This window comes from Protopterus annectens, chromosome 8.part0 (assembly GCF_019279795.1).
Source record: "Protopterus annectens isolate FY-2018-M chromosome 8.part0, PAN1.0, whole genome shotgun sequence".
NCBI classification, from domain to species: domain Eukaryota; kingdom Metazoa; phylum Chordata; order Ceratodontiformes; family Protopteridae; genus Protopterus; species Protopterus annectens.
The window spans coordinates 1,887,380,073-1,887,407,491 of NC_056741.1; the positions used below are offsets into that span (position 1 = coordinate 1,887,380,073).

Consider the following 27,419-nt stretch of genomic DNA (forward strand, 5'->3'; position numbering starts at 1 on the left):
AGTAAGCGCTTTCACCCATAGGGGGCTTCATCAGACTGTACATTGTAGTTGAAAGGCACAGCCTTTAAGTAGTTGGATCAATTAAAATAATTAAACAATTAAGTTTCAAAAATGGGAAGTTTAAAAAGAAAATCAACTTTTAATAACATTGCTTCAACATGCCTAAAACAGCAATGTGGCATGTAATAATTCAATATAACGTTTTTCAAAAATCTAAGGTGGCTCTATATCTCTAAAGCTAGTTTAAACGATCTTTAAAAACATTTATACTTTCTTGTAATAATAATGATTGCAACGCTTTCCTTAGACCACCAGATGGTGCTGCGTCTAGTAAAATGTAATGTATTTCACAGCTATAAGTTATCATACAATCATTTTTAACTTATACTTATTGTAAAAATATATATATTATGATTAGCTTATGATTTCACGTTGATAAATACATGAAATAATATGTTGGATATAATTTAAGGTTATTAAGGTAATAAACAGTGTTTAATTCATAAAAAATACAATATATAAGACATAAATATACATTGTTGAAAGATTTATTATAAATATAAATTCAGATACATCCCATTCCTAGTAATAAAGTCATGAAATGATAATATGGGTCTTCTCAGTGATAATATACACATGAACAACCCTTTTTGTATGGAACATAATAAATATCAATTTTTTAAAGCTCTGCCAAGCCTCCTTTTCTTGAGGAAGGGGTAGATGTTAATTTTATCGTTAAGGCCTGGTGGATGGTCTGATTTGCAGACACTTACTCTAGAATATGAAACCAGGTGGATTATTAGATGCAAATCAGACCATCCACCAGGCCTTAACGATAAAATTAACATCTACCCCTTCCTCAAGAAAAGGAGGCTTGGCAGAGCTTTAAAAAATTGATATTTATTATGTTCCATACAAAAAGGGTTGTTCATGTGTATATTATCACTGAGAAGACCCATATTATCATTTCATGACTTTATTACTAGGAATGGGATGTATCTGAATTTATATTTATAATAAATCTTTCAACAATGTATATTTATGTCTTATATATTGTATTTTTTATGAATTAAACACTGTTTATTACCTTAATAACCTTAAATTATATGCAACATATTATTTCATGTATTTATCAACGTGAAATCATAAGCTAATCATAATATATATATTTTTACAATAAGTATAAGTTAAAAATGATTGTATGATAACTTATAGCTGTGAAATACATTACATTTTACTAGACGCAGCACCATCTGGTGGTCTAAGGAAAGCGTTGCAATCATTATTATTACAAGAAAGTATAAATGTTTTTAAAGATCGTTTAAACTAGTTTTAGAGATATAGAGCCACCTTAGATTTTTGAAAAACGTTATATTGAATTATTACATGCCACATTGCTGTTTTAGGCATGTTGAAGCAATGTTATTAAAAGTTGATTTTCTTTTTAAACTTCCCATTTTTGAAACTTAATTGTTTAATTATTTTAATTGATCCAACTACTTAAAGGCTGTGCCTTTCAACTACAATGTACAGTCTGATGAAGCCCCCTATGGGTGAAAGCGCTTACTGATTTTACAATAAAGAACGTTCCTTTTATTTTCTGTGGAGCATTTGTTCTTTTGGATGAACAGCTTATATTTCGTGAAACGGACATACTTAATAGCACTAAGCCGTTGTGATGTTCTTCATCTCACATTGCTGCAGTCCTAACACTTGGGTAGTCCGCTGTCCCAGTCGGCCCGAATACCAAAGTATAAGGCTGACGTCGGTCAAGGCGCATTAGTCTGATGTCAGGACGTCAGGGTACAAATGCGCATGACCGACGTCATATCCTCAGTCTTTTTTGCCGCATGGTCCGATGCAGAAGCAGTATTGCGAGTGCAGGTTGGCGTTCTGAAATTTTCTGAAGTCGGAGTTTCAGACCGAATCAAAGTTGGCTAAGTACCCGTTGGGAATATTTTGGTTTTTCTTGCCTCAGTATTTAACCGGATGTCAGAAAAAGTGAATAACTGTATTTCTTGTGGGAAACAGATACCTCATAGGGATTACCATACCTTGTGTATACCTTGCTTAGGGCCTGAGCACGACGTTGTTGGATGTCGCTCTTGTGCTAGATTTAACAAACGCACTATAAAGAGAAGATTAGACTGTGCCAGGTTAGTTTTTGGGAAGCGTTGTAATTATAAAATGCCGTTGGATGCTCCGACGCCCGCTTCGTCTAAAAAGCGCAAGGACAAGGCAGCAAAGCCTAGGTTGGAAGAACCGTCTGTCCCGGACGTCGGTTCTTTAGAGGGCTCGGTGGAGCCGGAGGTTCTGCCAGAAGTTTCTTTGCAGTCTCAGGGAGAGACTTTACTGTTACAAGATGTGTCCTCTCAGGAGGTAGGCCAGGCTGAAGGGGCTTCTCAGGCAGCTGTTCTCCCCTCCCTTCCTAAGGTGGTTAGGCCCTCCCCTTCTATTTCCAAGGCTTCTTCGAGAGGCAGGCCAGGTTTAACTTCAGTGGGTGTCTCTCCTAGTTCTTCAGGGTCTCTGCCTAAGAAACATATGCTTAAAATGGCAGAAGATTTAATTACTATGATTAGAGGTTCTATGCCCCCTCCTGATAAGAGGCCTAGGGTGGAACCTGAGCTTGAGAGTTTTGAGCAGTGTTCGGAGGCTTCTGAGTCTTCGGCTGAAGACTTACAGGAGTATCCTCCTTATTCTGATTCTGATGTGGATGATTCTACTCCTTCGGCTTCTCCTCCTGAGGATTTTTCTTTTTCAGAGACTCTTCATTCCATGAGGGAGCATTTTAAATGGGAAGGTCAAGATTTCTCTGATTCCAGGAAAAGGCTTAGGGAATTTTTGTTTCTACCCCAGCATAGGCCTTTAGCTATTCCTCCTGTTCTGGATGTGGTGGAAGATGTTTTTGCAGAGGCTTCCCTGAACCCTGATTCTTTGCCTCCTGCCCCAGTTAAACCGGATAGGTATTATAGGGTGCCTGAAGCTCATAAGTATCTTTTAAGAGTCCTAGGGCAGACCCAGAAACTGTTTCTCAGGGGCCTAATGGTGCTAAGGCTTCTGATGTTAAAATCCTGTTCCTCCTGATAAAGAGGCAAGGGCTTTGGATAGATGGGGAAAGAAGGTGTATACTTCTTCCACTTTAGCCATGAGGGCTTTGAATTGCCAGTTCCACATGTTAAAATACCAAAATTATCTCCTTACACAATTGAAGTCTAAGGTGGATGCTCTGGCGGAAGGTATTGAGTGTAAAGAGTTGCAGGATTTAGTTCATGTTTCTGAACAGGTGGGTAAGCATTCTTTGCAATGTGGTTTTGATGCTGTACAGGCCTCTTCCAGGGTGGCTGCCACTGGTTCTGTTCTTCGCAGGCACGCCTGGCTGAGGGATCAGAATTTAGCTGAGCATGTTAAGACAAGGATTTTAGATGCTCCGTTACAGTCTGATGTGTTATTTGGTTCGCCTGTGGAAGCAGTTTTAAAGAAAATGGAGGACAAGGCTAAGTCTATGCAGACTGTTAAAGATTTTTTGCAGGTTCAGCCTCCGAAGTTTAGTAGAAATTGGCCTACTAAGGGGTGGACATATCCTTCTTGTGATTCCCAGTCTAGGGGTAGGTCTAGACGTGGTAGGGGCAGAGCTCAAGGTTCTTTTAGGCCTAGAACAGGGAGTTCACCTGCTCAGTCTTCTGGTGAGGGCAGGGGTCAGTCCTTTCGTAAGCAGACCCAATGACCTGCCTTTTCAGCTGCCAGAGCCTTCTCGTCTGGCAGCACCTTTGGGAGGAAGGCTGGCACTTTTCAAAGAAAATTGGAATTTAATTACCCAAGACAGATGGGTATTGGATATCATTCACCACGGTTACAGGTTTTATTTCCATACCTTGCCTCCTTTCAAAGGCATGCCAGACATTCTTCCTCTACAAAGAAAAGAGGCCCACAAGCAAATTTCTCTGTTACTCCAAATAGGGGCCATTCAGCCGGTTCCTGTGCCAGAAAGGGGCCTAGGATTTTATTCTCGCCTGTTCCTAGTACCAAAAAGGGGAACACGTGGAGACCAATTTTGGATTTATCTATCCTCAACACTTATCTGGACATTCCCAAGTTCAAAATGTTGACGTTACAACAGCTTTTACCTCTGCTGGGAAAAGATCACTGGATGGTAACTTTAGATCTCAAGGAGGCTTACCTTCATGTGCCTATCAGACTAAGTTGCAGGAAGTATCTGCGTTTTCGAGCTGGGAATTCCCATTATCAGTTCTCTGCATTGCCCTTTGGCTTATCTACTGCGCCCAGAGTATTCACAAAAGTTCTGGCTCCAGTGATAGCTTACTTCAGGCTAAAAGGAATACAAATCTATCCTTACTTGGACGACTGCCTGATTCTGGCTCAAGAAAAGGAAGACCTTTTTCAGCATTTGGAATATGTGATAGCAGTGCTAAGATGCCTGGGGTATTCTGTGAACGAAATAAAGTCCAGTCTAGTACCCTCTCAAGACATGTGCTTTCTGGGTGTGAGACTGAATACAGCAACAGATGGCCTTTTTAACCCCGGACAAACAAAAGAATCTTTCCCTTTACTTCCATCAACTATCTCTTCAGTCCGGGCTGACTGCAAGGACAGTCCTTCAAGCCTTAGGGTTCATGGCATCTTGTATTCTGGTGCTTCCCAATGCCAAACTGCATATGAGGAAGCTGCAATGGTATCTCAAAATGTATGGACACAGCACTGCCAGGATTTGGACACTGTCATTCAAATAATACCTTGCATTCAAAAGGAATTTTTGTGGTGGGCTCAGGAATGTCACCTAAACAAGGGACTCTCTGTGACCCGGCCAGAGGCGAGTCAGATTCTAACGACAGATGCCTCAGACATAGCTTGGGGAGCTCATCTGAATGGAAAGTGGATACAAGACAAGTGGCCTGCCAGACTACAGCATCTACATATCAACATGAAGGAGATGTTAGCAGTCCAGTTTGCATTAATGGCTTTCAAGGAGTTACTTCTTCCAGGGCAGGTGTTGATTCTAACAGACAACACAACTGTCATGTGGTACATCAACAAACAAGGGGAACACATTCTTATCCTCTATGCAGGCAAGCAATGATTTTGTGGGAGACTGCGCTCAGCTTGCAACTAAATCTTCAGGCAAGGTTTCTGCCGGAGCACAGAACTCCTTAGCAGATGTGTTAAGCAGGCAAATCATGGATCCCCACGATTGGAAACTGGATCTTCATGTATTTCGAAATTGACAGTGTCATGGGGAACTCCAGACATAGATCTGTTCGCTTCTCCACTAAACCACCAGCTGCCAAAGTTTTGCACAAAAGGTTTCATCACACAGCTTGGAAAGTGGATGCTCTTTCTTTCAGTTGGAAAAATCTTCATGTGTATGCCTTTCCACCTCTGCCTCTCCTCCCAAAGGTACTCCTAAAGGTCAGACAAGACAAGCCAAGGATGATTTTAATAGCTCCAGATTGGCCTCGGCAACACTGGTACCCATTACTGAGGAGTCTGGTAAGGAAGCCTCCTTGGCCTTTACCTTTGATTCCACACCTATTGTCTCAGAGGGACGGTCATCTACTCAATGTCAAGCTTCACTCTCTTCATCTAACAGCCTGGCATATTCTGTTTTGAACCACAGCAGGTCTCAACTTCCTCAACAAGTTTTGAATGTGATTATGGAAGCCAGAAGACCTAGTACAAGGAAAGTGTACGCAGAAAAATGGAAGAGATTTTTATTTTGGAGTGCAGCAAAGGATTTGGAGGATTCTGAGCCTAATTTGAGTGTGGCTCTTCAATATCTTACTGAGTTATTGGACAAAGGTTTGTCTTTCTCTTCCATTAAGATTCATGCTGCAGCAATTTCAGCTCACTATGATTGTGACCCACCATTGTTTTCTCATCCTTTGTTCAAGCAATTTCTTAGAGGGGCAAAGAATATAAGACCCCCACGTAGAGCTCCTACTCCTGCTTGGGACCTCAATTTTGTGTTGGAGAAACTTACTCTACAACCTTTTGAGCCTGCGGCTACTGCTGACTTGAAATACTTGTCATGGAAGACTGCTTTTTTGTTGGCCATTACTTCTGCAAGAAGGGTTTCTGAATTGCAGGCCCTTATGGCGGTTGAGCCTTTTTTGATTTTCCATAAGGATAGGGTATCATTACGTACTAATCCTTCCTTTATGCCTAAGGTGGTCACTAGTGTGGCTTTAAACCAAACTATTCATTTGCCTACTTTTTATGCAGATCCCCAAAATAAGGGGGAAAAGATTTTGCACACTTTAGATGTACACAGGCAGTTGCGTTATTATTTAAGCAGGACTAAGGATTTTAGGCAGTCTCAGCAGTTGTTTGTTTCTTTTGCTTTGAGTTCTCAGGGCAAGCCTGTGTCAAAACAAACTATTTCTAAGTGGATTGGGTTTTGCATTGCATTTTGTTATTCCCATCATGGCAAGGAGATTCCAGCTGGAATTAGGCCTCATTCCACTAGGGCTACTGCCACTTCAACAGCATTTCTAAGGGGGGTGGCAACTAAGGATATTTTGGAGGCAGCTACTTGGAGTTCAGTGCATACTTTCTCTAAGCATTACCACCTTCCCCTCTACTCTAAATCTAGGGCTGGTTTTGCCACGGCTATTTTGCAGGGCATGTTGACAGCTCCTGCTTCTTTATGATTTGCCAGCCTCCCTACCCTCTGCTTTGGGATTCTACCCAAGTGTTAGGACTGCAGCAATGTGAGATGAAGAACATAGTACAGTTTTGTACCTACCATAAATGTAGATGTTCGAAGATCCACATTGCTGCAGTCCAATTTACCCTCCCTCCCTCCCCTCTGTGTTTAGGGGTGGTTGTGTGGGTGGGGTTGTACTTTTGTAAATTTGTATATATTGTACATTTGTTTGGTACAGCAGTGTTTGGTGTTTTTTGGTTTTGGCCTTATCTTTTTAGGGTCTTCTGACATCTGGGGCAAGAAAAGACTGAGGATATGACGTCGGTCATGCGCATTTGTACCCTGGCGTCCTGACGTCAGACTAATGCGCCTTGACCGACGTCAGCCTTATACTTTGGTATTCGGGCCGACTGGGACAGCGGACTACCCAAGTGTTAGGACTGCAGCAATGTGGATCTTCGAACATCTACATTTATGGTAGGTACAAAACTGTACTTTCCTGTGACTTTGAGAGGTTAACATACTTTAATTTTTTTTATTTAATTTTTGGCTTTGTCCAGATTCCTTACTCTTAACAGGTTGGGAGGTGTGCGTTTTAGACTTCGTACCCTTCGGATGATTCATGCTAATGCAAAACCTGTTTTTCTGTCAACTTTTTAAGTTTGTACTAGCAATATTGCAGGAAAACATAGCTGCAAGGAATCAAGCTGACCAACCACTGAACCTCTTTATTGTTTAGCGCTTTTGTCTGACATTCGCCTCAAGACTTCATAAGAATGAACTAAAAACATTAAAGACTCGATTATATACAGAACTGGTATATCACGTTTGAATCTTAAAAAATGATAGGCTGAAAGCCCAATCAATCAACCCTGAATACAGTACAATTTAGTAACCCCCAGCAGGCAAATAAAAAGCACTTGCAATGTGCAATGCTGTTAAACAATTTGTATGTTATTTTGTAATGATTATAAATTATGTTATTCCAAACATTTTTCATTAACTTGTTTGAAATCGTGTTCACCAAGGAAACAGTGTATCAAACCATGTACTTTATGAAATGGCAATAACTGCAAATGAAACTCAGACTTGAGTTTTAAGAAACATGAGACAGAACACGTCATTCAAACCAGGCTGTTTTAAAGCACTACATCTGAGCTGCCAGAGCAGTTCCTTGTATTCAAGGAACCAATCTACTGGCCCTCCCCTTCTATTCTCTGCGTGAATTTGTTCTAAAACTGAAAATTTAAAATAATGCTGTGGATGCTTCATTATGTGTTTAGCCAAAGCGTTATTCACATTTCCTTTCTTGATGTCATAGGCATGCTGATAAATTTGACTATTTAAACCATTTATTGTTTTTCCAATATAAAATTGGTCACATACTTGACAGATTGCGATGTAAACTACACATTTGCTTTGACAATTATATTTTCCTTTTAAGTGAACATAGCCATATGCCCTTATACAAATGCTGCTAGATTCTAGAATGCAGGGACAATGTGCAAAATGTCCACATTTTCTCATATGCCCCTCTCTCTCCCTTGAAAAATTACTTTCCAAGGATTTTTTATACACTTATTTCTCCTATATATTACACAAGGCTTGTCTCCAAGTCTTGTTTTACAGAGGTCATTTGTAGTGAGTATCGTCCAGTTGTTGTATAGGACTTCTCAAATGTAATTAAGGGGATTACATGTAAGAATCATAGCATCCTTAAATGATTTAGTACCTCCATCATGTCTATCTGCTGACATGTTCACTGTCACCCCCCCCCCCCCAGGAGAAGTATCAGAAATAAATCCCAAAAGTGGGGTGAAATATCCACTACTTCTTTTCCCTATGACTTCATCCAGGACTGGGTCAATAAAAGTCCCAGGGTAACCCCTCCTACTAAGCATAGTTCTAAGTTTGTCAATTTCCTGTAGGAACACAGTAAATTCACTTATCATCCTTGCTAACCTAACACCCTGTCCTTTTACCAAGAATTTTTTCTGGTGTATAGGATAGCAGCTATCAAAATGTAGCAGGGTATTCGAATAAGTAGGTTTCTAAACAAAGTAGAAGTGAATTTATGGTTCTCTATATCTTTTTGTATGGTGATGTCCAGAAAATTAATGTACTCAAAATTTGTTTCCATAGTAAGGTTTAAGAACCCAGTACTTGAATTCAAAAACAAAAAAAAATTGTTGTAGTTGTTCACCTGTGCCATCCCAAAAGATTAATAAATCATCTAGATATCTACCATAAAATCTACAGTGTTTAAAAATTTCATGTTTGAACACTGTAGTGAGTTCCCACTGGTTTAATACAACACAGGCAAAGGGGGGGGGGGGCACAAGCCGCCCCATCGCAGCTCCTATTTTTTGCTTAAATAACTGGTTTTCGAATAAAGTTGTTTTGCAAAATTAGCTCCATAAGGATCCTGTACATTAGAATTCTAGAATGGCAATGTGTAGAATAGGTACACAGGTAGTCACAGAACATATTGATATCCTCCCCATGGGGTATCACTGTAAACAGATCCTTTATGTCCATGGTCACGAGTATCAAATTATCCGTATATATGTCCCCTTGTACCTTTTTTAAGCAATCCCAGGAGTCTTTTAGTACATGTGAATGTTGATCTGAAACATGATTTAAATTGTGATCAATGAATTTTGCCAAGTTGAATGTTTTTCAGGCTTTGGCATCCACTATTGGCCTAAGGGGGAAGGTCCTCCATACACTTGTGTAGCTTTGGGATGCCAAAAATCGTGCAGATGTGTGCATGTTTTTCTGTTAAAAACCCATGTTCACCAACAGAAATTTGATGTTGTTTAGTAGCAGATCATTTAAAGAAATATCAATATTAGGGTAGGAAATATTTAATTAATTTCTCGATATTTCCTCATAGGAATCAGTAAACAGGTGTGTTTGCATTTTGTCTATATACATACTTTGGTTCATTATAACCAGCCCCCCACCCTTGTCTGGTTTCATCACCCTTAAAATGGCTATTAACTATTTCATTTAGTAAGTCGACTTCACTGTTAGAGAGATTATGCAAAACCTCCCTACATTTATCAGTGTAACCTTCTGATTTGTTCCATGTAAAGACTCTCAAAAACATGTAATGTAGGGTGCAGGGGTGGGTTGAATGTACTGTTTTTTTTTTGCATTCACGTGTATTAATATATCTGTTGTCTCTGTTAAAGTACATCTTAAAGTTCAGTTTCCTGACAAACAACTTTAATTCTAGTAGGGAATTTTCTATTCTAGATGTTCCGGTAGGTACGAAATCCAATCCTTTTTGAAATAAGTTAGCCCATGATGTACTAATGTCTGTGTCACTATAGTTATACATTTTAAAGTCACCAAACTCATTTGTGACTCTGGTGCAAACATGTCCTGCATCCTCTTCTACCACCTTTCTGGCATCCCTCTCCATCTCCCCCTGTATGGTCTGCCCCTGTTGGAATAGAAATTCTGGGAATTGCCACCCCCCATCCTCTCCTGGTTGTAGTAGTTTTGTTGCTGGTTTTGGAGGCGTTCCGACCTCCTCAAAGAAACATCTAAAGGGGCTGTTTGTTCTATTACCTTGTTTGTGTTTTCTTCACCCAAACCAGGTTCCCCCATAGTGTAATTGTCCTCTTTTCTATCATGTGTTCTTATGATATTACTGTTAGGCAATGGGTATTCTCTACCCTCCTCATATTCTAGTTTATCTCTCCAATTTTTTGCCCTTTTTGTTTTTTAACACAATCATAACTTTGTCCGCATTAAGCAACACAGCATTATACTCATTCACTTTAGTCTGAAATAACAAGTCGTTATGCAATGTTTCATTCAAAACATCAGTTCTATATTTTAAACTGTCCATTTTCTTGTCATTGTCTCTAATGAGCACTTCAAGTAGCTCACATCCATGCCTGTTGAACATGGCAAGTAATTCATTATATAAATCAGTCCCATAAACAGTACCTGCTGGAAATTTCTAGGTTCTAAGTCCTTTTGATATTTGTTGCCTGTGAACACATTCCCTAAGGTAGCAGTTTTCCATCTGAAGCTTTCACAGTTTAGTCACCTCTTTTTCAAACCCTTTAAGCTGTTCATCAAAGGTTCCTCGGACTTGCCTGCTATTTTCCACTCCAAAATCACACTGAATACCGTTCCTAAACCACTCAGAAAACGAACAAGTTGTGGCCATCTCCATTGCATTGCCGCTGCCATTGTTGTTCCCGCCTCCTGCAGGGTTGTAGCCAATGGAAGAGCCGCTCGCTCATTGGGACGAGGAAATAGGGCTTCCCTGCCCTAAAGGGATGGAAGCAGTTTGAGTTGCATTCGAACCTTGTATTGTGTAATTATTTTGCCCAAAGGTAGTAGAAACAGCTGATAAGTTCCTCCCCAAACCAGAAATCTGTGCTGTCAGCACTTCAGTCAGTGCTGACAAGTTCCCAATAGATGCTGTCAGCTCTTGTAGGGGAACAAATCCAGTGATATCCACTCCAGCTCCTTGCTCTATATAAACTAAAAGTACAAAACACCAATAAACCAGGAAAACAGAACTGCAAGGAGGCAAACTGACCAACCACTGAACCTCTTTATATTTAGCACTTTCGTCTGGCATTCGCCTCAAGACTTCATCAGAATGAATTAAAACCATTAAAGACTTGATTATATACAGAACTGGTATATCACATTTGAATCTTAAAAAATGACAGGCTGAAAGCCCAATCAATCAACCCTGAATACAATACAATTTAGTAACCCTCAGCAGTCAGATAAAAAGCACTTGCAATGTGCAATGCTGTTAAACCATTTGTATAAGTTATTTTGTAATGATTATAAATTATGTTATTCCAAATGTTTTTCATTAACTTGTTTGAAATCGTGTACAACAAGGAACCAGTGTATCAAACGATGTACTTTATGAAATGACAATAACTACAAATGAAACTTAGACTTGAGTTTTAAGAAACATGAGACAGAACACGTCATTCAAACCAGTCCCTTTTAAAGCATTACATCCAAGCTGCCAGAGCAGTTCCTTGTATTTAAGGAACCAATCTACTGGCACTCCCCTGGTATTCTTTGTGTGAATTTGTTCTAAAACTGAAAATTTAAAATAATGCTGTGGATGCTCCATTTTGTGTTTAGCCAAAGCGTTATTCACATTTCCTTTCTTGATGTCATAGGCATGCTGATAAATCCGCCTATTTAAACCATTTATTGTTTTTCCAATATGAAATTGGTCACATGTTTGACAGATTGCGATATAAACTACACATTTGCTGTGACAATTATATTTTCCTTTTAAGTGAACATATCCATACGCCCTTATACAAATGCTGCTAGATTCTAGAATATAGGGACTTTGTGCACAATGTCCACATTTTCTCATATGTCCCCCTCTCTCCCCCTTGAAAATGTACTTTCCAAGAAATTTTTTTATACACTTATCTCTCCTATATATTACACAAGGTTGGTCTCCAAGTCGTGTTTTACAGAGGTCATCTGTAGTGAGTATCATCCAGTTGTTGTATAGGGCTTCTCGAATGTTATAATAAAGGGGGTTAAATGTAAGAATCATAGCATCCTTAAAGGATTTAGTACCTCCTTCCTGTCTGTCTGCTGACATGTTCACCGTCACCCCCCCCCCCCCCCAGGAGAAGTATCAGAAATAAATCCCAAAAGTGGGGTGAAATATCCACTACTTCTTTTCCCTATGACTTCATCCAGGATTGTGCCAATGAATGTCCCAGGGTAACCCCTCCTACTAAGCATAGTTCTAAGTTTGGCAATTTCCTGTAGGAACACAGTAAATTCACTTATCATCCTTGCTAACCCAACACCCTGTCCTTTTACCAGGGAATTTTTCTGGTGTATAGGATGGCAACTATCAAAATGTAGCAGGGTATTTGAAAATGTAGGTTTCTTAAACAAAGTAGAAGTGAATCTATGGTTCTCTATATCTTTTTGTATGGTGAAGTCCAGAAAATTAATGTACTCAAAATTTGTTTCCATAGCAAGGTTTAAGAACCCAGTACTTGAATTCATAAAACAAAAAAAAAATTGTTGTAGTTGTTCACCTGTGGCATCCCAAAAGATTAATAAATCATCTAGATATCGACCATAAAATCTACAATGTTTAAAAAGTTCATGTTTGAACACTGTAGTGAGTTCCCACTGGATTAATACAACATTGGCATTATTTTAGAACAATTCACACAGAGAATAGCAGGGGAGGGCCAGTAGATTGGTTCCTTGAATACAAGGAACTGCTATGGCAGCTCAGATGTAATAGTTTAAAAGAGCCTGGTTTGAATTATGTGTTTTATCTCATGTTTCTTAAAACTCAAGTCTGAGTTTAATTTGTAGTTACACATTGCAAGTGCTTTTTATCTGCCTGCTAGGGGGTTACTAAATTGTATTGTATTCAGGGTTGATTGATTGGGCTTTCAGCCCACCATTTTTTAAGATTCAAACATGTGATATACCCGTTCTGTATATAATCAAGTATTTAATGTTTTTAATTCATTCTGATGAAGTCTTGAGGCGAATACTAGATGAAAGCGTTAAATAATAAAGAGGTTCAGTGGTTGGTAAGCTTGTCTCCTTGCAGTTCTGTTTTCCTGGTTTATTGGTGTTTTGTACTTTTAGTTTATATAGAGCAAGGAGCTGGAGTGGATACCACTGGATTTGTTCCCCTACAAGAGCTGACAACATCTATTGGAAACTTGTCAGCACTGATTGAAGTGCTGACAGCACAGATTTCTGGTTTGGGGAGGAACTTATTGGCTGTTCCTACTACCTTTGGCAAAATAATTGCACAACACAAGGGTCGAATGCAACTCAAACTGCTTCCATCCCTTTAGGGCAGGGAAGCCCTATTTCCTCGTCCAAACGAATGAGCGGCTCTTCCATTGGCTACAACCCTGCAGGAGGTGGGAACAACAATGATGGCTGCAATGCAGTGGAGATGGCCACAGCTTGTTTGTTTTCTGAGTGGTTTAGGAATGGTATTCAGTGTGATTTTGGAGTGGAAAATAGCAGGCAAGTCCTTTGATGAACAGCTTAAAGGGTTTGAAAAAGAGGTGACTAAACTGCGGAAGCTTCAGATGGATAACTGCTACCTCAGAGAATGTGTTCGCAGTCAACAAATATCAAAAGGACTTAGAACCTGGAAATTTCCAACAGGTACTGTTTATGGGTCTGATTTATATAATAAATTACTTGCCATGTTCAACAGGCATAGATGTGAGCTACTTGAAGTGCTTATTAGAGACAATGACAAGAAAATGGACAGTTTAAAATCTAGAACTGATGTTTTGAATGAAACATTGCATAACGACTTGTTATTTCAGACTAAAGTGAATGAGTATAATGCTGTGTTGGATAATGTGGACAAAGCTATGATTGTGTTAAAAAACAAAAAGGGCAATAAACTGGAGAGAGATAAACTAGAATATGAGGAGGGAAGAGAATACCCATTGCCTAACAGTAATATCATAAGAACATACGATAGACAAGAGGACAATGACACTATGGGAGAACCTGGTCTGGGTGAAGAAAACACAAACAAGGTAATAAAATAAACAGCCCCTTTAGATGTACCTTTGAGGAGGTCAGAGCGCCTCCAAAACTGGCAACAGAACTACTACAACCAGGAGAGGATGGGGGGTGTGTGGCAATTCCCAGAATTTCTATTCCAACAGGGGCAGGCAATACAGGGGGAGTGGGAGAGGGTTGCCAGAAAGGTGGTAGAAGAAGATGCAGGACATGTTTGCACCATAGTCACGGATGAGTTTGGTGACTTTAAAATTTATAACTATAGTGACACAGACATTAGTATATCATGGGCTAACTTATTAAAAGGATTGAATTTTGTACCTACCAGAACATCTAGAATAGAAAATTCCCTACTAGAATTAAAATTGTTTGTCAGGAAACTGAACTTTAAAATGTACTTTAACAGAGACAACAGATATATTAATACAAGTGAATGCAAAAAAAACAGTACATTCAACCCACCCCTGCACCCTACATTACATGTTTTTGAGAGTCTTGGCATGGAACAAATCAGAAGGTTACACTCTGATAAAAGTAGGGAGGTTTTACATAATCTCTCTAACAGTGAAGTCGACTTATTAAATGAAATAGTTAATAGTAATTTTATAAGGGTGATGAAACCAGTCAAGGGTGGGGGGCTGGTTATAATGAACCAAAGTATGTATATAGACAAAATGCAAACACACCTGTTTACTGATTCCTATGAGGAAATATCAAGAAATTAATTAAATATTTCCTACAGGAATATTGATATTTGTTTAAATGATCTGTTACTAAACAACCAAATTTCTGTTGATGAACATGGGTTTTTAACACAAAAACATCCACGCATCCCCACGTTTTGTGGCATCCCAAAGATACACAAGTGTATGGAGGACCCTCCCCTTAGGTCAATAGTGGATGCCAAAGCCTCAGAAACTTTCAACTTGGCAAACTTCGTTGATCACAATTTAAAACATGTTTCAGATCAACATTCACATGTACTAAAAGACTCCTGGGATTGCTTATAAAAGGTACAAGGGGACATATATACGGATAATTTGATACTCGTGACCATGGACATAAAGGATCTGTTTACAGTGATACCCCATGAGGAGGGTATCAATATGTTCTGTGACTACCTGTGTACCTATTCTACACATTGCCACTCTAGAATTCTAATGTACAGGATCCTTATGGAGTTGTTTTTGCAAAACAACTTTATTCAAAAACCAGTTATTTAAGCAATAAATAGCAGTTGCGATAGGGGCGGCTTGCACCCCCCTTTGCCAGTGTTGTATTAAACAAGTGGGAGCTCACTACAGTGTTCAAACATGAACTTTTTAAACACTGTAGATTTTATGGTAGATATCTAGATGATTTATTAATCTTTTGGGATGGCACAGGTGAACAACTACAACAATTTGTTTGGTTTTTTGAATTCAAATACTGGGTTCTTAAACCTTACTATGGAAACAAATTTTGAGTACATTAATTTTCTGGACATCACCATACAAATTGATATAGAGAACCATAGATTCACTTCTACTTTGTTTAGGACGCCTACATATTCAAATACCCTGTTACATTCTGATAGTTGCCATCCTATACACCAGAAAAAATCCTTGGTAAAAGGACAGGGTGTTAGGTTAGCAAGGATGATAAGTGGATTTACTGTGTTCCTAAAGGAAATTGACAAACTTAGAACTATGTTTAGTTGGATGGGTTACCCTGGGACATTTATTGACCCAATCCTGGATAGATGGATAGGGAAAAGAAGTAGTGGATATTTCACTCCACTTTTGGGATTTATTTCTGATACTTCTCTTGGGGTGGTGGCGGTGAACATGTCAGCAGATAGACAGGAAGGAGGTACTAAATCCTTTAAGCATGCTATGATTCTTACATTTAACCCCCTTTATTACAACATTCGAGAAGTCCTATACAACAACTGGACAATACTCAGTACAGATGACCGCTGTAAAACAAGACTTGGAGATAAGCCTTGTGTAATATATAGGAGAGATAAGTGTATAAAAAATCTCTTGGAAAGTAATTTTTCAAGGAATAGAGAGGGACATATGAGAAAATGTGGACATTGTGCACAATGTCCCTATATTCTAGAATCTAGCAGCATTTGTATAAGGGTGTATGGATATGTTCACTTAAAAGGAAAATATAATTGTCAAAGCAAATGTGTAGTTTACATTGCAATCTGTCAAACATGTGACCAATTTTATATTGGAAAAACAATAAATGGTTTAAATAGGTGGATTTATCAGCATGCCTATGACATCAAGAAAGGAAATGTGAATAATGCTTTGGCTAAACACATAATGGAGCATCCACAGCATTATTTTAAATTGTCAGTTTTAGAACAAATTCACACAGAGAATAGCAGGGGAGGGCCAGTAGTTTGGTTCCTTGAATACAAGGAACTGCTCTGTCAGCTCAGATGTAATGCTTTAAAAGAGCCTGGTTTGAATGACATGTGTTCTATTTCTTAAAACTCAAGTCTGAGTTTCATTTGTAGTTATTGTCATTTCATAAAGTACATGGTTTGATACACTGGTTCCTTGGTAAACACGATTTCAAACAAGTTAATGAAAAATGTTTGGAATAACATAATTTATAATCTTTACAAAATAACTTATACAAATTATTTGAACAGCATTGCACATTGCAAGTGCTTTTTATCTGCCTGCTGGGGGTTACTAAATTGTATTGTATTCAGGGTTGATTGATTGGGCTTTCAGCCTATCATTTTTAAGATTCAAACATGTGATATACCAGTTCTGTATATAATCAAGTCTTTAATGTTTTTAATTCAGTCTGATAAAGTCTTGAGGCGAATGCCAGAAGAAAGCGCTAAATAATAAAGAGGTTCAGTGGTTGGTCAGCTTGTCTTTTTGCAGTTCTGCTTTCCTGGTTTATTTGTGTTTTGTACTAGCAACATTTAAAAGTAGTCCCCATTTCTCCAGATTTCTTACTCTAAAGGATTGGGAAGTATGCGTTTTAGACTTCATACCCTCCAGATGATGCATGCTAATGCAAAACATGTTATTCTATCAACTTTCTAAGTTTGTACTAGCAATATTTAAAAGTTGTCCCCTTTTCTCCAGATTTCTTACTCTAACGGGTTGAGAGGTGTGATGAGCGATCTCCTGCTCTTTTTAAATTGCTTTACAGCAATTCTGGTGTGCAGGGAGCATGTGTATCGTGAGAGCACTGCTCTCAGACACACACCCTGCACTCATGCACAGAACCGTGTCCGTATTACAGCATGGCAGCATGCCTTCATGAATAAGCAGGGCACTCTGCCATGCTGTATGGGAACGGTCCCTTCTGTGCAGGAAGAAGCTATTCCTACATGGAAGTTTGCTGAATCCCAGAGTTTGATTTTCATTTTCTAGTAATTTCTTTTTGGCAACCACCATAATTAGACTCAGCAAGGCCTTACTATGTCTAAGCAATTCTAGTTCTGTATCATAGCTCAAAAACATAATTTCCTTAGTTACACCAATTTGCTCGCCCGGTATCTCTGACAGAGCAATCTGCAGGGAATCTTTAAAGTCCGCCAACTTATTATACTCCCAGAAAATATGCTCCCAATTACCATTTTCTTACCCATTACACCTCCAAAATTTGCAGCCTACCTGAGGAAAATTCTTTGGAGTCTACCTGGGGTATAAAAACACCTATGTAACACTTCCAAGCAAAGTCCCTAAATCCTCTAGACTTTGTTCCATATTTGGAAAATATACATATATCCTCCCATTTATTCTGCATGAATTGCCTATCCAATCCTTTCTAACCTCCTCTGAGTAATTCTTATAGTTATGTAATATTTTGTGTGCTCTAATAGCTATACATTTTAAAACAGCAGATTCTGTTTTAGATTCTACTAAAAACTCTACCAGTGCTGATCTTTCACTTAGGATCCTCATATTTCTTTCTTTTTGCCTGTACTCTTAATTCAGTCCTTGATAAGGAAAGCAATCTCTAGCCTGCAGTCCAAATAAATTCTTGGCCTCTTCCTATTCTATTAGCTTTCCCTCCCTATTTGCTCCCAATACCTTGGTTCTTTTGCCAGTTTTCTCCAATAAATTCCAGTCCACTCTTGTCTATTGTCTGTATCCCCAATTGCAGCCCAGCCATCCCTATCATCAGAATCTCCTTTCTCCATTTCCATGTTGGCTTAGTTCTTAGAATATTTTCTGCTACTTTATGAATATAATATTCTGTATGGTTATTGTTATTCTCCTTAAGGATATACATCCAAAATCCCAGTCTCTCCTTGTTTCTTGAGCTTCCTCCCCATTTCATCATCATCCTTTTCCACTTTGACTTATAAGTTTCTGCTTGTGTTATGTATAGGAGCCTTACTTGTGTACCTCTGAAATACCCCTTCAAATCAGGTAATCTCAAACCATCTTGTTCAATTGAAAAACTCAGCTTATCCCACTTGACTATTGCTGTCTTCTCCTCCCTGATAAAATCCTTCAAGTAGGCAGCATGAACAGTTTTGCCCTCATTAGAAGAACCCTGGTAATAAGAGGAAAGGGTAAAAAGCGTAGATGAAAAATTCCCATCCATGTGAATAAATGAAAAGAAATCTGTCTTCCAAGCCTGTATGCATGGATTTCCTTAACTCTCCATTGTAACAGAAAATTGATCTACTTGAGGAGTTCCTCTCAGCTGGATCATTTACTGAACCCCCCCCCCCCCAGTGCAATGTCCATTTATGAGGTTCGGTCCTGGTCCTGCACAGCTTGTTTGAAATAATTATTTACTCTGACTGAATGTAGGAAGCCTGGAGGGACAGATTGTGATGAGTTGCTAGATCCTAGGTTTCCAAAGCCTGACCGTAAAGGGGTTAGGACCTGATTCCCTCCTGTTTGTATGTGTAGCACATTACTGTGGTGTTGTGTGTGATAACTAGCAGAGGACCTGGAGTCCGAAGATAGTTCAGATATTTGACAGCATTTGTTGGAGCAATCATTTCTTTATATATTTATGAGATTTAATTTGTCTTGCGCCTTCTGTAGGTCCTGAAATTTCAGAACCTCACCAGGCAGAGCGTGATGCATGTTTGGTTATACACTGAGTGCTGGAAAAGAAAAGAGAGATCTGGGTTGAGAAGTAACCCACAACAGTAACGCCTTTTTCACAAACCCCATCACTGGCATCTGAAATGAAGGACATTGCTGGTGTTGTGGCCAAACTGAATTGATAAATCATTGAACTTTCCTCAAATGAAGTCTAGCCAATGGAATCATGAGAATAGTAGAGGCCATGAAACCTAGAATTCTGAGATAACGTCTGGCTTATGCCTGAGTCTGGTTAGAGAATCTCGGAAACTGATCTTTTTAACATTCCATTTCCCCGAGGAAGAAAGACCATTATGATGAATGTATTTAGTACACATCCCAGAAACAGTATCCTTTGGGATTGGATAAAAGAAGATTCCTCTGCATTCACCTTAAAACACAGGCTTAGAAAAGGATTTATTACCCAAACCAGAGATTCTTGACAACTTGTAAAAGAATCTGCAGTAATAAGGCAGTCATCTAAATGTGGGAAGATATGAATGTCTTGCAACCTGCAGTGGGCTATTACAGGAGTCAGGCACTGCAGAAAAATCTTGAAGCTATTGGAAACCCAAAGGGTAAGGCAGGAAACTGACAATGTAAACCAGACACAGAAAAAGATAAAATGTCTCTGAAATCTTTGAGAATTTGAATGTAATGACAAGCATATTTTAAATCCGCACTTACTAAAAAACTGAGAAGTTGAATGAGAGGTAACAGAGACTGTAGGGAGAGCATTTTTAATTTTTGTATTTCAGTGTGAACATTTAGAAAAAATGTCTAGGATAAGCCTCCAAATTCCTTCCTGCCTTCCTTCCTTTGGCATTACAAAGGTCTTTGAATAGAAACCTCTGCCTCTTTGATCTGTGGCAACAGGATCTGCAACTTCCTGAGATAATATCTTATCTAGGATAGGAAGGAACAAGGAGGTCTGACTGGATGGATGCAGAGGGAGCCATTGAAATAGAGGAAGGAAATCCCACTGCCAGTTGCAGTCTTTTTGAATGAATCTTGGAATCCAGGTGCCTGAAGTTATCTGGTGCCACAGAGGAATGTGAAGGCCTAGACTTTGGGATAGCTTTACAGGATTGGAAGGGGAAACACTCGAGGGCCATATATTCAGTCTGATTTCTTAGTCTCTTCTTGATTTTGAGAGAACCTTCCTTTCCTTTTTTATCTCTGTGATATTGCTTTTTAAAATGTTGTTTACCTTTGACTTGCTGAGAATGCTTATTGTGTTTCCTGAAAGGGGAAACTGAAGTGGAAGAAAAGCTTCCAGTTCAAAAATCGAGGTAACCCCTTACATTAACTTGACTCTTTTGTCAAAACATTTAATGACCTCAGTAAAGGAAGGACTAAACATCCGTAAATGGCAGTGCCCTGTGTGGCTGCTGCTGTCTCAGCTCATTCTAGAAATATGCATATTTTGCCTTCTTTTGCACAGAAAATCTGGAAAAAATCAGGTTCTGCAGTTCCAGTTGAAGGTACCATAACTTATAGTAGACAGAAGTTACTAAAAATTAAACAGTCGACTTCTACATGTTGCTGGGCTGGATGCTTTGAAGTCTGCAGAGTATCTGGGGCCTAATACTTGCACAGAGCTACAACAGCTGGGTATTTTAACTCTTCACACTCTTAAGTTCCTGAAAATGGTAAAACAGGTTTCTGGAACATGCTGGACAAGGAAAAAGAGAAAGATATGTCAGAGAACAAAGAAAAGAGGTTGCAGAGCAAGTATTGATGTAAATTTAAAAGCAAACCCCTACAGACCTGTGCTACCAACTATGCTGCTAGCTAACATGAAATCACTGGACAGCAAGATGGACTACTTGAGACTAGAACTCTCCAACAAGAACAAGGTGAGAAATACTTCTTTATTTTTGATTACTGAGACATGGCTACATGACAAGATAAATGATAGTGCAGTAACCTTTGACAATTTTACACTGTTTCATGCAGACAGAAAACATACACTGGGTAGAAAGCCCAGATGAGGTGGAGTCAGCATCTATGTTAACAAAAAAATTGGTGCAGCAAATGGGAAATCATACTTTCACACTGCTGTGAGAACTTAGAGTTGCTGTCCATTAAATGTAGACCATTTTACTTGCCCAGGGAGCTGAATGTGGTCAGTGTAACAGTGGTGTATATCCTACCTAGTGCTAATACCACTGAGGCTCTAAATAAAATATGCAATCAACATGGGTGAGCTGCAGAGCAAATAGTGACTTTGTACACTTAGCAGCTGGTGACTTTAATAAAGCAGATCTGAAAGAAGTACTCCCACACTACCATCAGTATGTGGACATTCCTACAAGTGTTGACATTCCTACAAGGGGTGATAATACCTTGGACAAGGTGTACATTAACGTAAAGAAAGCTTATAAGGCAGTGTGTCTTCCACAAATGGCAAACTCTGACCATTATACCATCTTGCTATCACCAACTTACAAACCTGCACTGGTTAGAGAGAAACCCACAAAGAAACACATCAGGGTATGGCCCAAGGGGGCTATGGAGTCCCTTCGAGACTGCTTTGAAAGTACCAACTGGGATATGTTCAAGGAGGCAGCCACAGTGAATCATCATCTGAACATTGATGAATACACTGAAGAAGTAATGGCATACATTTCAAACTGTGTTGATGGGATAACAAATACCAAGAGTATCACTATTAGAGCTAACCAGAAGCCATGGCTCACCCCTAAGGTATATGAGGTTCTGAAGGAGAGAAATGCAGCTTACAGGGTTAAGGACAAAGCAGCCCTAAGTGCAGAAAGAGGTAATCTGAGGAGGTGTATAAAAGAGGCTAAGAGGGAGTATGGCAGAAAGATACAGAGCCACTTTGAAGAAATGTAGGATGCAAGGAGACTATAGCAAGGCATACAGGAGATCACTGACTACAAAATCAGGTCAGCACAGCGTGAGGACAATATCGAATTCCTGGACAGTTTGAACATCTTGTTTGGTAGATTTCAGGAAAGAATCAACAGGTTGGCACTAAACCTACCCACTGATGAGAAGAATGCAGTATAGAGGAGGTAAGAACAGAGCTAAGGAGAGTGAACCCAGGAAGGCTGCTGACCCAGACAACATACTGGGCAAGGTGTTAAAAGGCTGTGCTGATCATCATGCCTACCTCCTGATTTTGACTCTCATCAGTTTGAGTACAGAGCTAACCAATCCACAGCTAATGCCATATCAGTAGCACTGCACATCTCCCTTGAGCATTTGGAGGGCAAAGACAATTATGTGAGGATGCTGTTCATAGACTTCAGCTCTGCATTTAATACAGTGGTACCAATGCAGTTGATAGAAAAACTGGCACATTAGGAATCAGTAAGCATCTCTGTAACTGGATCCTGGACTTCCTGATTGAGAGACCACAGAGGGTGTGTTCAGGTAAGAACACATCAAAGTGCATCACGATTAACCATGGGGTTCCACAGGGATGTGTTCTCAGCCAGTTGTTATTCACCATCCTAACTCAAGATTGCTATGCTAAGCACAGGTCCAACCATATCATCAAGTTTACAGACATGGAGCTCATCACAAAGGAGGATCAAAGGGTGTACAGAGAGGAGGTGGCATCTCTGATCAGTTGGTGTGAGGGTAACAACCTTGACCTGAATGCAAGCAAGACTAAAGAAATTATCATAAACTTCAGAAAAAGGAGAAAATTTATGGGTGTACACATATCAGAGGATCTCCTGTGGTTGGTAAATACCAGCCAACTGGTCAAGAAAGCACAGCAACACCTCCACTTTTTAAGAAGGCTGAAAAAAGTTAAGCTTCCTCCTCATATTCTCTCCACCTCCTATAGAGGTGCAATAGAGAGCTTCCTCACCTGCAACTTCAGAGTGTGGTTTGGAAGCTGCACAGTTACAGAAATGAAGGTGCTTCCATTGATACATCTTTATTCTGCAAGAAGCATCTGAAAGGCCACCAAAATAATACAGGACAACATGCATCCTGCGCATGGACTGTTTAAGCATCTGGGCTTGAGCAGGAAATATCGCAGCATCCGCTGCAGAACTACAAGATTCAGTAACAGTTTCTACCCTACAGTGATTAGACTTCTGAACTCAGGCACTAGTCCCAGGACTCTGGACACATAAGTCAATTTTTATTTATTTGTGCAATATATACTTACATATATTTCAAGTAAGTGCAATATTTATTTATTATATCCATAATCAGTATTATTTAAGTCACTCAAGTACAATATTAGACAAATAACTTAGGCAATTTCTAGCGTGTTTTGTATTACTTTAAATAGGGTAGTTAATTTAACTCAGGGGAGGGTATTCTTTTCATATATGAGTGTTGGTAAATATCTCTGCACTTTCTTGCATGTATTGGGAGTTGTATTTGTTAGTTATGTTTATTCTTCTATTGTTTGTGTTGTTTTACTTTCCTTTGTAATCTCAAGAATTGAGCTGCTACACAAAATTTCATTTAGGTCACACATCTGTAGTTATAAATGACAATAAAGTTTACTTTGACTTTGACTTAACTTTGATTTTTATCCAGATGACCATTCAAGATCTCAGCTTTGACAACCTCAGTTACATTTTGAGAATGTAGCTAGTCAAATGTTGTTACCAACCCAGTAGCAGCTGCTCTAAAAAGACCATCATTAGTGTCATAAGCACATTTTAGAGAATGTTTGCATACCTAGGACAGATGAGATATTAAGGAATACAGAGAATTCAGAGATGCTTTATCATCAGAAAAAGATGGACACGTGTTAATTTACTCATAGTCTCAAAAGAACCCAGCAGAAACTTAAGACATCTGATCCTAATAATTTACCATTCTAAAGGTCAAGGTAGAGGATGTATAAATATTTTCCAAAATCTATCATAGGATTTTCACATATTTTCAGAAGGAATAGGGCTAGCCACCAAAGGAGTTTATTAGATACTGATTTTGACAAAGAAATTAGTGCAGGGTCTGAACTGGGGTTAGAAAAAAGGAATCTGTGGATCTGGGCCACCTTATATAATGTATCAGACTTACTTGGAGCAGGTGACAGACTGTCAGGCAAATTGCTGCCTGTCAAGAAAGCATCCAGTAAGGCTGGCAACATGGGAGGAACAGCTGCAGGTTGAGGTAAATCCACCTGTAACAAATCATAATATCCTTGCTGGAATTCTGGTATTTCTCTTTGCTCCCACTGAAATAAGTTCTTCATTCTGGCAATAATATCACAAAAAGACAAGTCCTCAAGAGGGGACTCTGAAGAATAACATTCCTCAGAGTCATATTCCCTGTTCTGTGGATTGAGAACTTAAGGGAGCACAGTGTTCTCTAATTCCTGCTCCTCAGACTTGGAATCAGTTTCTAATACAGAGGATTTTTTTTTTCTTTTTGAATGAGGGTAAGACTTGGCAGCTAAAGACTGAAAGGTTCTAAATAAACCTTTAGCAAATCTTAGTCAATCCTCCTTATCTGGTTTGGAATGAAAGTGTCTAATTTTATGTTTCTTTTTCTTGGAAGACTCAACTCCCCCCCCCCCCCCGAAAAAAAATGAGTGGCTTGAAGGATGGTTCCTTCCCCATGAATGAAGCTCGTCAGAGTTGCTTAGTTTGAAAGAGTTGTGGTGAATGGGGTAGAAGGTAGATATGTCTTATTAATTCCTGTTCCACATGCATTGGCAAAACTGGTTTCAGTAATTTTAACTTTATTCAGTCCACTTTTAGCAACAGAACTGTTCACAAAAAAGTCAGTTTTTTACTTTTGAAGATCAAGTAATAATAGTCGTTTATGTTCTGTCCAGAAGAAAAATATGGAGATCTATTCTTGATTTCACAAATTTAAACAAGTACTTCAAGGTTCAGAATTCAGGATAACTGACATTTGTCCCTTATTCCTGCCATTCATCAGGCACTTTGTATGGTAGTATTGGACTTCAAGATCTTCTACTAGCATACTCCAAGCTTTCCTGCACACAGAAAGTTTCTTATATTTTTTTATGGGGAAAGGATCACTTTCAGTTTGCCGTTCTGATTTTAAGTCTTACCACAACTTCTAGAAATGTTATTAGTTATCTGACTCTGGTCATCTTAACTCTTACATTAAATGATTTTTACATACAGATTTATCTGGTTTCTGTATTACAAGCCCATTCAAAGGAGTAGCTCCAAGAAGGCACCAGGTATATTAATCTGTTTTAACATTTCTTAAGTCTTAGACAGAGTCAAATTTCATATACTCAGACATTTGTTTTTATCCCTCTAGTACAGGGAGTTATCTTGGAAGTGAAGTGAGAGAATAATGAAATGGTTTTAACAGCTATATTGTGACTTGGACAACTGTTGAGCTTATTGCCAACCCTAGCAATATAGAGGGATAAATCCTTGACTATGGCATAGGTGGCCAGGTTCATTTAGCAGCTTAGACAACTGACAGAGCTGGAAGGGTTGGACAGGTACGCCCATCCTGAGGGAAAGGTGAGGTGGAGCTGACAATGTGTTGCCATATATCTTTGGAGGAGGGGCAATGAAAAATGTCATGGTCTAGGAATGAGATTTTGGCTTATCAAGGCAACAATGAGTAATAGATCCATGGTGAGAATAGAAGTAGCACTGTGACTCTCTGCAGTGGTTCATATCACTCTTGCCTCCACTGAGGGATGGAATTATGGCCATGATAAATGCCCTAAAAGCCTGAATACTGCCAAAGGTACAGGCTTTCCTCATCAGTGCTTGAGTGGTGTCCCTCTGGATGTCTCCTTTCCATGGTTCTGGGATCCACCACCATAAGGGAATAAATGGGCCAAGTCCAGTAGGGGAAGGCTTTGATGTTCAATAGGCAACATAGAAAAAAAGTGGAGCTTATTTTTGTGAGACTTTATATTGCAGTAAATGGTCTGGCACCAACATAAGCAGTGAAGTCTAGCAGCACATATATGCAGTGCTGATGAAAACCAAGGCTGGTTCTTCTTACCTCTACATAACTTTTAGTCAACACATTATGTTTCTGATTTTCAACTCTTTTGAAGGTTGATAGGCCTTAAAACTACCTGACAATGTTTTCAGTATAAAGTGTAAGGCTACAATCCACAAAGTGTAAGAATATTACTTTGGCAGGGTGGCTTCTACATCACAGTCTGTCAATAAATATACTTATGGTAAATTAAGTGCCTTTTTTGTTTACTGTAGACACTGTAAACAGTTTACTAAGGACACAAAAGTCAGGAGATTAAAGGTAGTCATATCTAACTGAAAAGAAATTAGACAATTTAGCAAAATTATCAAAATCTCATAAAAAGGAGAGATCGCTTAAAACACATAGATGCAGAATGCTTAGAGAAAAGTTAAAAGAAGAAAACAGTTGCACTAAAGGAGGGAAAAGGAGGCAGCCTCTGTAAAAGAAAAGAAGAGTAATAAGGCTCTTCCATTTCTGCCAAAGAGATGGCTTCAGCATCTCCCGCTTTGCAGCTTTATAAGCTAATCATGAAGGTAACAAATTGACTTTCATAATTCACTGATTTAAAAACAATCAGCTACACTGATCCAGGCTGACTCCAGTAGCACATCAGCTGCTGGTGGGGGACTCTGCCTTGGCCTTTCTTGCATCCACAAGCCTTTTGTCTTTTCCCTGGCCTCTCCAGTTTGCACACACAGTCACCAAGGACCAGGGGATAGTCACATCTTCTGTGAGCAAGGGAGAACCACTGTCATCCCAAGGGGAAGGGGCAGGTAAAGATTCTTCACCCATCTGGGATAGGGTTGCTGAATCTAGGATGGGTATATATTCTATGGTTGATCATTTTTCAGGGAGATTCCCAGTAAAGGGGAACATAGTGATAACTTTTGCTTTCTTCTGTTTCTGTTTCAATAGACAATGAAGATTTCCCTGGATATGTAAGGAACTCAGTTTTCATTGCCAAATTCTTCTCCAGCAAAAAAAAAAAAAGAAAAACAGTTCCTTTTCTTTCTGATATGGATTTTTAGTTAAAAGAGCAGGCATTGCAGGGGGAAGTAATTTCTTTTCAATATGAATAGTCTGATTCTGAGGAAAGCATAGCTTCAGCATTTCATCTTGAAGGTTTATCTTTTTCTGAGATTTATCTAAGTTAAAAGAGGTCTTTTGGTAGAGCAGAATGAAATTCCTGCTGCACAGAAATGTAT

The 27,419-nt window shown here is 39.1% G+C and overlaps 1 protein-coding gene across 1 annotated transcript in view; it reads left to right on the plus strand.

The window, feature by feature from the left end:
* KCTD19 (potassium channel tetramerization domain containing 19) overlaps positions 1-27,419 on the plus strand; it is a 955,229-nt gene that overhangs the window by 783,628 nt on the left and 144,182 nt on the right. The window contains 2 exon segments of the mRNA XM_044079536.1: positions 13,304-13,420; positions 13,658-14,226. Coding sequence (XP_043935471.1) covers positions 13,304-13,420; positions 13,658-14,226 — 686 coding nt within the window.